The sequence below is a fragment of the Monodelphis domestica genome, chromosome 1, assembly GCF_027887165.1.
Source record: "Monodelphis domestica isolate mMonDom1 chromosome 1, mMonDom1.pri, whole genome shotgun sequence".
NCBI lineage: Eukaryota > Metazoa > Chordata > Mammalia > Didelphimorphia > Didelphidae > Monodelphis > Monodelphis domestica.
Genome location: NC_077227.1, coordinates 336,827,385 through 336,841,855, shown reverse-complemented (window position 1 = coordinate 336,841,855; position 14,471 = coordinate 336,827,385). Strand labels below are relative to the sequence as shown.

The 14,471-nt window shown below is 47.8% G+C and overlaps 1 protein-coding gene across 12 annotated transcripts in view; it reads left to right on the top strand.

Annotated features, from left to right (window-relative positions):
* The window catches only part of SIL1 (SIL1 nucleotide exchange factor), a 356,026-nt gene extending 346,340 nt beyond the window's left edge, over positions 1-9,686 (top strand). For all 12 annotated transcript variants that reach the window (XM_007473687.2, XM_056811367.1, XM_056811363.1 and 9 more), the window contains 3 exons: positions 6,478-6,574; positions 6,857-7,021; positions 9,212-9,686. In XM_007473687.2, the coding sequence (XP_007473749.1) occupies positions 6,478-6,574; positions 6,857-7,021; positions 9,212-9,565 (616 nt within the window). In that variant the 3' untranslated portion in view covers positions 9,566-9,686. The remainder of the gene's footprint in view (positions 1-6,477; positions 6,575-6,856; positions 7,022-9,211) is intronic.
* Positions 9,687-14,471: the final 4,785 nt, after the last annotated feature.

The window sequence follows — 14,471 nt, the reverse complement described above, 5'->3', positions numbered from 1 at the left end:
CCAGATTGTTATTATGATGGGCTCAACACCATCAGGCAGGCTTAATCTTATAACAATGGTTTTCATGCACAGATTCTATAAGCTACAGCCTCCCTTAAGGGGAAACAGTCAGGATGGTCTCAAGACCACTAAAAAGAAGAAATACAAATTTTAAAAAAAACTATTAAATACACAGTATTTGAGAAGAGAGAGCAGAAACTCTTGGAGTCAGCAAAGCCTCATATTCAAGGTGCTGCTTGAAGGAGGAGAAAGGGATTCCTTACAGAAAGTGAAGAAGAGAAATGCATTTCAAGCTTAAGGGATGACTGACTAGTGCAAAGGTATTCTTTTTATGCTATATCAGTTGGAAATCTCATCAATTCCCAAGGGTTCAATTATCATCTCTATGCAGGTGATTCTCAAATCTCCTTGTTTATCCAGCTTTCCTCTTTCTCCAGTCCTACTTCAAACAACTGCCTTTTGGACATTTCCCATTGAATGTTTTAGAGTCACCATTTTCAAATAGAACTCATTGTCACTTTCCCCTACCCTGCCTTCCTATCACTATCAATCTTCCTCATCACCTACTCTTGTTCCGTGAATGTGTTTTTAGTCACACTCCTTGCTTTTGCCAAGGCTTGTCATTTCTACCATTACCATATCTTATCCAGTGGTCACCTGGTTCAGGCTCTCATCCCCTTATTCTGAGGCCTAGTGCCCTGGTTTGGTCTTTTCCCGCTCTAATGACACAAGGCTGCCAAGAGGATTTTCTTAAAATATGGCTATGATAGTGTCACATCCCCAACTCAGTAAGACTCTTGTGGTTTCCTCCAGAATCAAATATAAAATCCTCTATTTGGCTTTTAAAGCCCTTTAGAAAAACTCTCTCCTTCCTGTCTTTCCATTCTTCTTCCATTTTACTCCCCTCTAGCAACACTTGACTTCTTACTATTCCTCAAATACTGAAACCTCTAAATCTCAAGTATCTCTCTATACCTTTTCTTTTCCTTATTTTTTTCCAGGTTGCATTGCCAATAAAAAAAAAATGTTTAAACCAAAACCATATTATGTCTTAGAATCAATATCTTGTATTTGGTTCCAAGGCAGAAGAGTGATAAAGGCTAGGCAATGGGGGTTAAGTTACTTGCCCATGGTCACACAGCTAGGAAGTGTCTGAGACCAGATTCAAACCTAAGACTCCCGTCTTTAGGCCTGGCTCTTAATCCATTGAGCCACTTAGGTGCCTCTTTGATATAATTTTTAATAATTTTCTGACATTTTACAATTCATCTTGTCTCCCTCCTTTCCCCAAGAAGACAGGTAATATGATACAGATCGTTCATCTACTATATCACACAATACCCGTTTCCATGTTTGTCATATTGCAAAACATGACATTGCTTACACTAAAGAGAATGGTATGCTTCAATCTGTTTTTTGAACTTTATCAGTTTCTTCTATGGCTGTTCTCAGTACCTTTTCACTGACTAATGTCCATGCCTAGTGTGTGCCTTCCTTTCTTGCCTTCATTCTTCTAGCTTCTTTCAAGACTCAGCTTTTAAATGTCTTCTGCAAGAAGGCTTTGCTGGTCCCTCCCCTCTGCTAGTCCTCTCCCTCTGAGATTATTTGCCATTTTGCTCTTCCCTGTATTGTATGGCTGTAGTTGTTTGCATTTTGTCTCTCCCACTGGAATGTGAACTTCTTGAGGTTACTGACCATATTTTTCCCTTTGTATCCATGGCACATTGGAAGTGCTTAATAAAATATTTATTGACTGAGTATCACTTGGGTTGTAACTTTTACTTAACTTTTACTAAATTGTGTGATTGTTCTCAATTTTTTTCTTCTTTTGCCTATAGAAATTATATCTGTACAGAGAAAAGAATATTTTGAGTGTTCTCCAAATAAGTCCTGTAAGAGATTGAAGAAGGTTATGGTCAGTAGAAATGACTAAGCATAATCTCCATTTTCCCTTTATATTCTCATTATTTCCATCAGACTGAAACTCCTTCATAAATGCTTTCTCCAAGCTAACCACTTTTGCAAAGAAAAAATGCATCATGAAAAGGGATAGTGCCAAAATGAGTTAGCATGCTGAATATTTCTTCTTTCAAATCAAGTCATCAGAGCCCTCTTCTTGCTTTCTCAAAAGGACAAGGATCTTTTAGCAAACAAAGATATTCTAAGTCTTAAATACAAGAATCTCCTCCCTCCCTTTCCCCCCACTTTAAGCCTTAGTGTCCAATACCTGACTATGTAGACATATGATTGGGTTGGTATATATTGATCAGCTGATCTCGCAGTCTCAGAATTAGAGAAAGATGGCTCTGTCTCTACCTCTTGGTATCAGAGTTCTTCCTTGGGCCATACATGGTAACCGGTGGTGGTTCTTGCAGATCTATCATTGAGTTTATTTGCACCTTTTATTCAATCAGCTAGTCCCATGGTGGGATCAATTGGGCACAAAGCAAGATCAGACCTTCAGTTTGAAGACTGAAGGAAAGGAAAAACTCCTCTCTCTCCTCAGTCCTCTCTCTAACTCCGCTTTGTAACTTGGACAAATAGAGATATCAGTAACTGAGCAGAGAAGGTAAATCTACATAGCCATTTCAAACCCTTGGTTGGTAGCCATGGTGTCCAGAAGCAGTACTTGGTAACAGAACAAAGTTATGGTAAGCAACAGGAGACAATCTGTGTATAGCCAGCCAACCAGTGTTTCACTCTTTGCCCATAGGAAACCAGCCTTCAATGCCAGTGCCTGCCTTTCAGAACTAATTGTTCACAAAGATCATTGCAAATACCAAAGACACAAGTATTTGGAAGGTTCACCATATTTAAACTGTCAAAATCCCTAAATGTCTGAGCAAAACCCAAGAAAACAAAGGATATTTGGGGGACTTATTCTGTATGTTCTACAGCAGAAAAATTCTGTCGTCTATATGACTTTCAAGTCCTTTAAACTAAGTATTTCAGTGTTGTCATTTTCAGCCTTAGACTTTCCCACAATCATTGCCTTTCTGTTTGCTGTTGAAGAGATGTCTCATTCATAAACATTTCTGCAATTGTGTGGCAAGATCTAAACAGAGTGTGTTGAATTGCATTGGCTTTGCTTGTTCAGGAACTGAGCATGTGCCATAGACTCTTAAGACTCAGAGGGCTGGGAAATGCTAGGCTAAAATCCAGGGAGGTTGGGAAATTTTTTCCTTAGCCCCAGAAAAAGCCTAGCTTGAAAAGTGCTTAGCACATTCATGCCTTGGAGCAAGTCTTGCCAGTTCTTGGTCACAAAACCCCTTCCTCATTATGGGGCACCCAACACATCATCGTCACCTCTGTCCCCCATCCTGGCAACAATAGACAGCTAATTTTTCTGGTTCTTTTAGCCCAAGGGAATGTGTCTAAATAAGTCTTTGCTGTGGGTTCCAATATTATTAAAACATGTAAAAATTCCATACTTCCATTTATTTACTCCCATTTTTTTCCTCCTCAGACTACCTAAGAAAATTATTTTAAGACAGTCTTTGAATAACTCTAGAAGCAAATGTTTTTTACCACACCCTTCCCTTTAAAAGCCAGATCTAAATAGCTAATTTGATACATCTTGTAAATATTTCTCTAACTCTTTAATTACATTTGTCCCCTCTGACTTTCTACTGTGCTGGTTCTGTGCTGGAACTGAAAAGCCTAGATTTGGAAGGGGGTTCTAATGGGGAAGATGGTAAGTTAGCTTCCTTTCCTCCCCATGTGGCCTAACCTGGTCAGAGAATCTCCTTGCTAAAGCCTTTGGGATAACTGAGCTGGGCTGTTGTGGCAGAGGATTCTTACAGCTATCTTTTTCCTTCTGAAAATAATCAGAGAACATACAATTTCATGTGCTATTTGGGTTTGGGACTGCTGCCCCTCCTTTTTCCCCCTCTCTCTTTAGAGGGCACTTGTATCTTGCCCCTTCTCTGAGGATTGGTTGGAAGAGTACATCTTTTCTATTTCTGGACCTAAAAGGATAGACAAGCCTTTTTTGTGTTAAGATCAGTGCAGGGTAAATGTGAGCAGCAGACAGTGATAGTGCTGGTCATGTGTCTGGGTGAATAGCAGGGACTGGGTTTACAAAACAAAAATGAAGATAGCCCTGGTCTGGAGGAGTTTTCATGCTCTTCAGAAGGAAAAACAAGAATTCACACAAGTGAATCTAAACGCATAACCATATGGCTGCATGCAGGCATGTGTGAAGGGATCAGGAAAGGCTTTGTTTAAGAGGTGCCATCTGAGCTGAGACCTGGACAGAATTTATAATTCCAGAGAATGGGGTGGGAGGAAATTCATTTTATTCTAGAGAAAGGAGAGCCATTGGCATTTTCTGCTTCCCTAAAGTGATGTGGTTTGTCTCATACTGATGCCAGACTAGGCGTTAGGAGGATTCTGCTGATACCTGGTTGTATGCTACTGGACCTCATTTGCTCTCCACAGAAATGGTCTGTGGAGAAGGCCTGTCTGTGGTAAAGAATCCAGGGCTTGGAATTCACAGAGTTCTGAGTTCTAATCCTCTCCCAACATTGTATGACCTCAAGTCATTGCATACCTGAACCTTTCAAACAGTGAGGAAACTATTTGCACTGCTATTTCATATATTTTGAGCTGTCATTTGGCAAGCCTTTTTAAAGCACAGTGCAAGTGTTGTTATTATTCTGTTTCCTAAGTTCTAATGTTTTATGACCCCTTACACACAGAAATAATTTTATCACAAGACTGTATGATGTGTATTGTAGGAGAAGTAAAAACAAAGTACACTGGGAACCCAGAGGGAGAAATCACTCTTGATGGAGAGGGAGGGATAGCTTGGTTTCTAAACTGGGTCTTGCATGATAAACAGGATTTGGGTGAGTTTCAGAGAAGGGTATTCTGCATCTGAGCAGAGGCACAAAGCTGAGAACCTACTACAAACCATAAAAATCATAGGTCTTAAATTTCTCCTTCTTCCTCCCATAATTCTCTGGCTGATCCACAGATGTCTGTAAGATATTTTATAATTTTCAAAGGTTTTCCCTTATGTCCTCTTATTCTCATAAAGAACCCTGTAGTGAAGGTATGGAAAATATTTTTGTCACTGGTTTAAAAGTGAAGATCCAAAGGGGTGTGTGTGTGTGAGTGTGAGAGACAGACTAACCGACTGACCAACCAAATTATAATCTGGGGGGACTACATTTCTTTTGTTCCCCATTTCTATCTTTACTAGCCAGGAAGTCCCTAGTAGCTCCTTTTGTGTTCTCTGAACCCATTTTCAGGGATGAATTTTTACTTCTCTAAGAAATTCTCTGATCTTCTGTACTGAATTGCATCCTTAGCAGATTTATAGCCTAAGACAGAGAGCCTTGTATGCTGTCTCTTAAAGTGCCTTCTCTCTGCCTCTCTGTTCCAAAGGACAATAAATGATGGGGCTCCTTGGTGGCATTTCCAAAGGTCTGGTTGCCCCTTCTTTGGAAAATAGTGTTTGATGTCTATGTAAATCACTCAGCCTGACTGCTCTTCTTTCCCAGACTTTCATTGTGTTGGTTGAGCATTTTTCAGGCCCAGGGGGGGCTAAGAGAGCCTTAATTAGCTTTTGCTTTGATTAAACACATAGTCTTTTTGATTCATTGGAGTAGCATGAAGCTAAGATGGCTTGTCTCCTCTTCTGCTTCCCTTCATGAAAGACTATATCCAGGCCCTGGTCTCTCCAGACATTATTCCATCAACTTATAGTATAAAACATCTGGGTTCTAACTCAACCTTCCTACCTAATTGGCCTTCTCTCTCTTCTTTACACACTTAAGACATTCCACCTCTCATCTTCATGCCTTTACACTTGTTGTCCTCCATGCTCAGGATATTCTTCTTCTTTACAGCTAATTTGTAGAGTCTCTTTCTTCCATTAAGATGCTACTTAAGCTCCATCTTCTGCATGAAGGCTCTCCCAAGGCCTTGAACTGCTAGGGCCTCCCTTCCCAAAGGGACTTGTATTTAACAGCTTTGCACATATTTGTATTTATTCACTTTATATTTTATGCTGTGTGTGTATGTGTGTAAATAACTTGATGACATACTTGTCTCTTCTATTAAAATGTGTGCTTAAGGCAACTAGGTGACTCAGTGGATAGAGCATGAGACTTGGAAACGGGAAGTCCTTGTATGACCCTGGGCAAGTCATTTAGCCTCAATTGCCTAACCCTTACTATTCCACCTTGGAACCAATATTTAGAATTGATTCTAAGACAGAAGGGTAAAGGTTTTTTGGTTTTCTTTTTTTAAGTATGTTTCTAGTTAGTAGAGACTACTTCACTATTTTAATTTGTACCCTCAGAGTCTAGCAGTGCCTGGCACATAACAGATATTCATTAAATACTTGTTAAGGGATCAATCCTTGTTGGTGGTTGATCTTTGTTCACTTGCTGACCTCACTTGGCCAGGAGGCCTGCTCTGGGAACAAGTGAAGAGATGGAGAAGTCACCCCCTACTCTCTACTTACAGTAACCCCAAAGTCCAAGTGGAGGCCATAGAAGGTGGTGCCCTCCAGAAGCTGCTGGTCATTCTGGCGACTGATCATCCTTTGGCTGTGAAAAAAAAGGTATCCCAGGCCTATGGGGGAAGGCAGGGCATTGGACATAGGCATCATGTGCTGGGGAAGCAGGGTGGTTGGAAGGGGGAGTATTGGGGTATTGGGCTGGGGAGGTGTGGTGTGCCCAGGGGTTGAGGTGTAGGGCCTGCCTTCCAGGGACCCAGCTTTATTCTTCCCAGCAGGACCTCAGAGTCAGGAGATCTTCCTCTAACTCATCTGCTGCCCCAAGTCTAAAGCCAGGCCCAGAGCCCGGCACCAGACCCCTGTCCTCATCTTCACCCTGTCTTGCAGGTGCTATTCGCTCTGTCATCCCTCCTTCGGCATTTCCCTTATGCCCAGCAGCAGTTCCTGAAGCTTGGGGGCTTGCAGGTGCTTCGGAACCTGGTCCATGAGAAGGGCATGGAGATGCTGGCTGTGCGTGTTGTCACCCTGCTCTATGACCTGGTCACTGAAAAGGTGAGGGGTGTCCATAGCTTCTTTGTCCCCTCAGCTCACCAGTGTGGATGTCCTCCTGCTTCTGCTGAGACAGCATGGGCTAGTGGCACCAAAGGACGAAGGGTCTGTCTTAGATCTGTTACTGTGTGGCCTTGGGCGAGTGACTCCTCGGGACCTTGGTTTCCTTATGTAGCTAAGGTTTGTCATGTGCTGTGTGGTCTCTTTTCTGATTCTTATAATATTCCGGAGAGAGAGAGGCAGTTACCATCCCATTTTACAAATGAAGAACTGAGGCAAATAGGGTAAGCGACTTGCCCAGGGTCCTAGTGAGTATGTAAGGCCACATTGGACCTCCTTTCTTCTCCACTCCAGACGTAGCCCCTGCGGGCCTTCCCTCTCTCCTCTGCCTCACTTCACTGCCTTGACAGCTGATTTGTGCCATGACGTGCTGGGAATGGAGATCTTAGAGGTGTATAGTCCCTCCCAAATGTCATTCCCGTGATATGATGCTTAAAGCCAGGCTCCCAATTTCGTCTTTGTTTGAAGGGGCTCATTACTAATGGCGAGACATGTTAGGCTGACTTTACCTGGAGAAATGACCGATTGGGTCAGTTTGGAAGTGCCTGGAGGAGGCAAGGATGGGTGATGTGCAAGGACTCCAGGCCTAGCTAAAGAGCTGCAGCTGCCAGAGAATGTAGCATATTCCAGAGCAGGAATTTTCTTATAACCCTCCATTGATGAGTTGCTGGAAAAGTAAGGGGAGTTAACTTTTTGGGGTCCATCCATTCTTCTAGTCCTGGGAACTGACCATGGGCCTGCAGGCTATTTCTGAGCTAAATGATTCTGTGCTTGAAGGGAGAGAGAGTCCTGTGACCTGAAGTTTTCCTTGTACCAGGGCCATTCTCAGTAATGAATTTGCAGTCCTCTGAGCCCCAGTGGCAAGATGTCCCATCTCTCCCCATGCCTTAGTAGTCTGGGAATGGGACTGCAGGACTCCTTCCCCCACCCCTCCCTTTTTTCAGGGGGCTCTGTTTCTCCTCCCACTGGAGGGGACTTCTCAGCGCTCCATCCCTGCATCCCTGCATCATTGAGGTCTGAGGAGGGTGTCTAGGATATGTTGTGGAAGGAATTTTAAAGGCCATTAGATCATGTTAGAGCAGGATCACGGACTCCTCTCCCAGAGGGTACTCTTTTGGGCTGAATTAGGTGCCTTTGTGCTTCAGGGTTTGAGGGAATTGTACTGTGTGGTGCTCCCCACACCCCAGGGCTTCTCAGGCAGATCATTTCGTTTCTCCAGTGGGACTTGTTGGTCTGTGAGGCCCATTCTAGCTCAATGGCCTGTGACATCTGAGCAAGTTATACTGTTAGATGTGATCACTGAGGGAGGCGAGAGACCCAGGCCTTGGATGTGATTCTGAATTTGGCATTTTAAAGTCTGGATGTGGGAGGGCTCGAGTTCTGAGCCACTGGCCCCTTTCCTCCTCTCCTTCCTGAATATGTCCTAGGCAGACCCTCCAACTCCAGGAGTGGAGAGAGGAAACCAAGAAGCCGGGTGCTGCCTCCTCCCCACTTGGTGGGAACAAGGACCTCTGGGCTTTCCTCTTCCTTGTCCTCTTCCCTGACCAGCCTCAGCCCCCTTCCCGATGCCGGCTAGCATTGTTCAATTGAACCTGGAGATGCTATGACCTTCCATGGTGGCAAACAGACCCAGGGAGCTCAGATCTAATGAATAACGTGTGGACTTAGTCATTATCGAGGGAGGCAGCTCTCCCAGGCCAGGGGGTGGGGACCGAGGGTAGCCCTTCTCCCCCTACCCTCCTTCCGTCACCCTTCCGTGCAGTGGCTATGAAGAAGGAGGTCAGCTGCCCAGACCCCAGGAGCCCTTGTGCCCCTTGCCTGGCCCAGAGAGGCAGCGCAGTGCCCGGACAGGTGACCCCCTGCGGAGGTTCACACTTGGGCTTGTGCCTGTGGGATCACCCTGGGTGAACTGATCTCCATCCCCTACAGCCGCTGGGGGTGGGTGGGAGTTGGGGGCACGACCCCGGCTTTAGGAGGCGGATTATTTGAAATTCCTGTTATGTTTATAAATTATATAAATTATAAATTGTTGTAGTTGTCTGCCCTCTTGGCCTTGTAGACTTCCCAGTGTTCACCCTTGACCAGATGTGGCTCCGGCCTGACCCCGCCCCTCTCTGCCTCCACCCTGGGTAGATGCTGGTGGAGACGGTGGAGCACGGCCAGGATCCCCCGCCGGAGAAGGTGCAGCAGTACCGTCAGGTGTCGCTCATGCCGGGGCTTCGGGAACAGGGCTGGTGCAGCATCGTTTCCGGCCTTCTGGGGCTGCCGGACCATGACATGCGGGAGAAGGTGTTGCGGACTCTGGGCGCCCTCCTGGCCCCTTGCCGGGACCGCTACCGCCAAGATGCGACCCTCAGCAGCACCCTGCGGGGCTTGCGGGCCGAGTACCAGGAGCTGGCGGCCCAGGAGCAGCGGGACGGGGAGGAAAACGGCTACTTTCAGGAGATGCTGGGCACCATCGACAGCTTCATCCGGGAACTGCGGTGAGGCCGCCCTCGTGGCGGGCGCGGAAGGACCGACGGAGGCCCCGAGGCTCTTGTGGGCTCAGAGCCGAGGGAGGCTCTCCGCCTCCCCCTGTCGGCCATTAAATGGAGGTGTTGAGAGCTCACCACGTGTCTGTCTTTTTATTTGATCTGGGGCGGGCATGGGGCAGGCTGAGGGAGAGGCAGCCTTTCCGCTGGGCCCAAATCGGGTTCTGAGCTGGGGGCCCCGAAGGCCTCGTGGACAGATTTCAAGGTGCGCCGTGAACTCGAAATAACTATTGCAAAAGAACTGGTTTCCTTCGAAACCATTTTAGGTTTTTAGAAACATAATTGTGAGCTTGTAAATGGGCCCTTCCTCAGGCTCTACGAGATTCTGGGATACCCAGAAGGAAAGTCAGGGAGGGGGCAGCTGGGTGGCCCAGTGGATGGAGAGCCAGGGCTAGAGGTGGGAGGTCCTGGGTTCAAATGTGGCCTCAGACAGGTCTCAGCTGTGTGACCCTGGGCAAGACCCCACCCCCCACCCCAAGCCCTTATTGCTCTTTTGCCTTGGAACACAGTATTGATTCTAAGATGGAAGGTAAGGGTTTAAAAAAGAAAGAGGTCAGTAAAGCTGGGATTGAGAACAACTTGTCTGGCCTTTGGGGCTTTCTGCCTGCATTGGTTTGGCCATGGTGTCCCTGTGCCTGGGTAAGTTGTAAGTTTGCAAAGGGCAGCCCCCAGAGCACAGCCCTGCCCCCTCCCCCCCCAGCCTGAGGTCGCACCCCTTCCACACCCCGAAATGATCCCTTCCATTTCTGTGGCCCTCTCAGGTTTGCGCGGAGCTTCCTTCACAATAATCCTATGAGGTAGACGTGGCCAGCTTTATTATCACCATTTTAAAGATGAGAAGGCTGAGGTTCAGAGACTATACAGGCTTCAGAGTTTAGAACTGGGGCCGAAGGGCTTCGGATGTGGTCCCATGATACGCAGTTCCTCAGTTGCTGAGTGTGGACGAGGCCTTGTGTAAACCTCATTTGTGGCAGAAATGTGAGCTTTGGTGGTTACCGTGTTTGATCTCATGGTCAAGCTCAACCTCCTTCCATCCCAGGACTCTGGCCAGCATCTTTATCCCCATTTTCAGGTCAAGGGGGCCTCAGAGGTGAAGGCTGGGACTCTTTGTGGGCAGCGCTTCAGCCTCTTCTTGCCATTACTCAGACCCCCTTCAGCAGGCCTGGGCTCTGATGACCTGCAGAAAGAGGTCAGGGAGAGCCCATCACCTCCCCCTCCCTGCCAGGAAGGGTGCAGAGGAGCTGCAGCTGGGAGCCTGCATCCACGTTGCTGTGGCAACTCAGGCTTGGGGTTTCCTGATTTGGATTCCTGTGTGTGTTTTTCCACCTTTCCCAACCCACCAGCCAGACTGGGCCGGCTCCCTCCCCTTGTTTCCAGGAAGAAAACATGAGGAAGCTGAGGGTTTGGCAGTCAAGCCCCTCCTTCCCCCCACCCAGGAATTCAGGGAAGGCCTCTGGGATGGAGACCTAACTTGGCCTCCAGGTCACTGGCCACCTCTCACTTCTCTGGATCAAACAAGGTTGGAGGAGCTCTAGGGAGTTTCCTGGGTCTCCCGCATGGGACCTCTGGAGCCTGCTCTGAGCAGAAATGGGGATCCCTAGGAGTGGGAAGAGGGCTTGGGGCCCTTTCTCTGGGGGCATCTCCTCAGTTCCAGCTGCCTCCCCACCTGGTTAGACCTTTCTACCAGCCTGGGGGCAGCAGGATGAGGTTACAACACAGACGCACCATTGACTAGACCCACCTCTGGTACTGTCCAAGTTGCTGCATGAGGACTTCAAGGAAGAAAAATGAAAGATATAAAGTCAGAGGAGCCTTGTGGGCCCCGGTGCACAGAGGGGGGATGAAGAGGGTGCTCTCATGACCCCACATTTGTCCAAGCCCTCTTTTCCTTTGGTTCTCATCCAATAGACCCTAGTCTTTCCCTTCTGTAGTCTAGTCTCTCTTCCTGTAGAAAGCTTTCTTTTCTTTCCATCTCCCACAGATATTTATGGCACATCAGAGGCAGTGCTGGAAAAACAGCAGGAACAGGCGCCGGCTTGGTCTTCACATCCCCCACCTGGCAATGGAGGTGCCAGAGTTGGGTCCGAGTCATTTTAGATGTAGCTCCGGGGAGGGAGGAATATTGCCATGTCTGCTCTCCCTCCTTTTGGCTTTGATTCCTCTTATTCTTCCCTCCTGCTTCGCTGGGCCCTCATTCCTGGAATACCCTCATTCCAAAGCTTCCCCTCCCGACTTTTCTCAGCTCCCAGCTCCCCTCCTTACCTGGTCCTTCCCTCTGTGATGCTTCCACTGTGTTTGCACATGCTGATTTTCCCAGCGCACTGGATGGTGCCTTCTTTCAGGGCAGGGATGATTTCTTTGTTTCCACAACCCTTAGTCCTGTGCCTGGCAAACGTGTGGCCCTTCATACATGCTTCTGGACTTCCTTGGCTCCAGGTCTGTCTTTATGTCGAACCATTCCAGCATTTCCGGGGTGCCCCACCCCCGTCCCCATGTCTGCTCCGTGTGCTCTGGCCTGAGGGAGAGCCTTCTCTTACCTAAGAGGCACTGTGATGGCAAACCTATGGCACATGAGCCAGGTAGGGCACCTGTGCCATCACCTGTCAGTTTCTAGAAAGGCAGAGGGACGTGGGAGCAGCTCCCCCTCCTGTCTGGGCTATGGTGGGTGGCCCCCCTCCATGAAGGTGCTCACTTCACCACCCCTCTGCCCAGCAGCCTAGTGGGAGCACTTCCTCCCCTGCCCTGGGGTGAGGCAGGCATCTGCCTTTGTCTTCTTCGTGTTCTTCTAACTCTGGGCACCTCCCCCATCCGTAGGCCACTTATTCAGCTTATTTTCAGTGCCCAGGGTTGGGGGGATGGGCAGCTGTCCAGTGCTGGCTCACCTCCCATCCTGGGTGCTCCTTAATAAACTGGAAGTTGGGATTGCAGAGCATGAATAAACATGTTCAAGCTCGAGTCCATTTGGGCTGAGATATTCCCAGAGAGGCAGAAGTGGAGATAGTTTAACATCTGCCGCCAGGGCCCTCACTACATTTCCTGGTCATTTCACTCATCCCAGTGGGCCTCATCTGCTGTTGGAGGACAAAGAAAAAAATGGACGATGAGCTGCAGATGGTGAGTTCAAGTCAGAGGCCGGATGTGCGCCTTTGTCTATCACGGGCAGATCATGTCAGCCTTCAGGGCTCTAGAGGGGGAAACCTGGCCCGACACCCAGGGTCGTCTGCACGGCCAATCATTTCTCTCATGTTTGCCAGAAAATACAGGGAACCCGGAGAAGATCCTCGCCAGGTCCTTCTAGGTTTCCAAACTTCAGAGGCCGGGGCTGGGCCAGGGTCTACCCAGCGCAAGTCAGCATCACTAACTGGGGAAAAGATGGGGACGTGCAGACGGTCACCGTTTTAAGAACAGAAAGCAGCAATGCTGTGGGTGCCTGAGGTAGGACTTCTGGTCTGTATCCCAAGCTGGATGTGAGGCCGGAGGGGAATCATTAAGGAATGCCTCGACTTCCCCCAAAATTCTGGCATTCACCGAGTGTCCACCATGTGCCAGCCACACGCACTTCCATCCCTGCTCTTAGTGGAGTCTGGTGGGTGGTCCCTGACCACAAAGTGCTGCCATCCTCACTGGGGGCCCTGGGCCAACAGAACAAGGGAGGAGGTGGCTGTGGGTCAGGTGGCTCCCAGATGGCCGTTTCTACAGACTGGACACTAGCATCTTTGTCCATGCTGTGATGATCTCCCCTGGTGGCAGGATGGACTGCTGCTACTCTGGGGGTTCAGATTTCTGAATAAGCATTGGGAGGTGAAGGGGGCGTGCCCCGAGGTTCTCTGCTCTCCCCTCTGAGGGCAGATTAGGGAGGGATGTAGGACGCGGTACCTCTTCCCCCAGATGCAATGACAGGGAAAAAATCTTTTCTGTATTTATGCCTGGAATAGTCTAACCTCTGATAATCGGGGACGAGTGACTTGGCTATGTGATGGAAGGTATAGTCAGCCTGTTTGGAACAGGGCTCCATGGAGGGGCGAGTGGCATTTAGGGCAGTTTGGGGCCATGTTGTGGAAGTCTTAAAAAGCCAAGTTGTTGGGACCTGCCTGGGCGTGGGAGCGGGTGGAGCTGGCGTAACATAATTCTTCCACTCTGTGGATAGTTCTAGGGGAAGAGATTGGGAATACTGCAGTGGTCCAGAACTGGGGCAGGGAGAGGAAAAGCAAGGGAATGTGAAGGAGAAAACAGTGATTTATAAACTGGCAAATTGGTGATGAAAGAAGGAAGAAGCCAAAGGTGTGACTTAGCCTTTGGACAGAGAACACAATGCCTTGTTGTGAGAAGAAACTTTGGTGGGTTAACCCATAACCTCATCCGGTGGTTTGGGACCAGGTACATGAAAGAATGAATGTAAAGGGCAGCTTAACGGGAAAGAATTTCCTGAATGTGGATTAATTAGCTGGGCCTTGGAAAGGGAAGCTGGATTGGGGGGAACCTTTAGCACATTCTTTCTTTAGTTAGACATCCAGGAAGCAAGCTTCAGAGGCCAGTGAGAGAGTCTTGCTTCCTGGGAGAGGCCAGATGAACTGTGAAAATAGAATTCCCTTCCTTTTGTCTTTTAAGGTAATAAAAACTAATCAACAACTTTTAACTTGATCAATCAAGAACTTAGAATTCCCCACCTTCCTAACTTAATCAGAAACTTGAAGATCCTTTTGATAAAAGTTCACACCCTCAGAGATGAGAGGTGGATCCCACTGGCAGTGCAGAAACTATGATGGGTTCCTGAGATGTGAGCAGGAGAGCTGATGGGTGGAGAAAACTGCACATAAGTGGAGCCCAGGGAGCCCTCAGCCTCCTGTCTTGGGTGGGACACA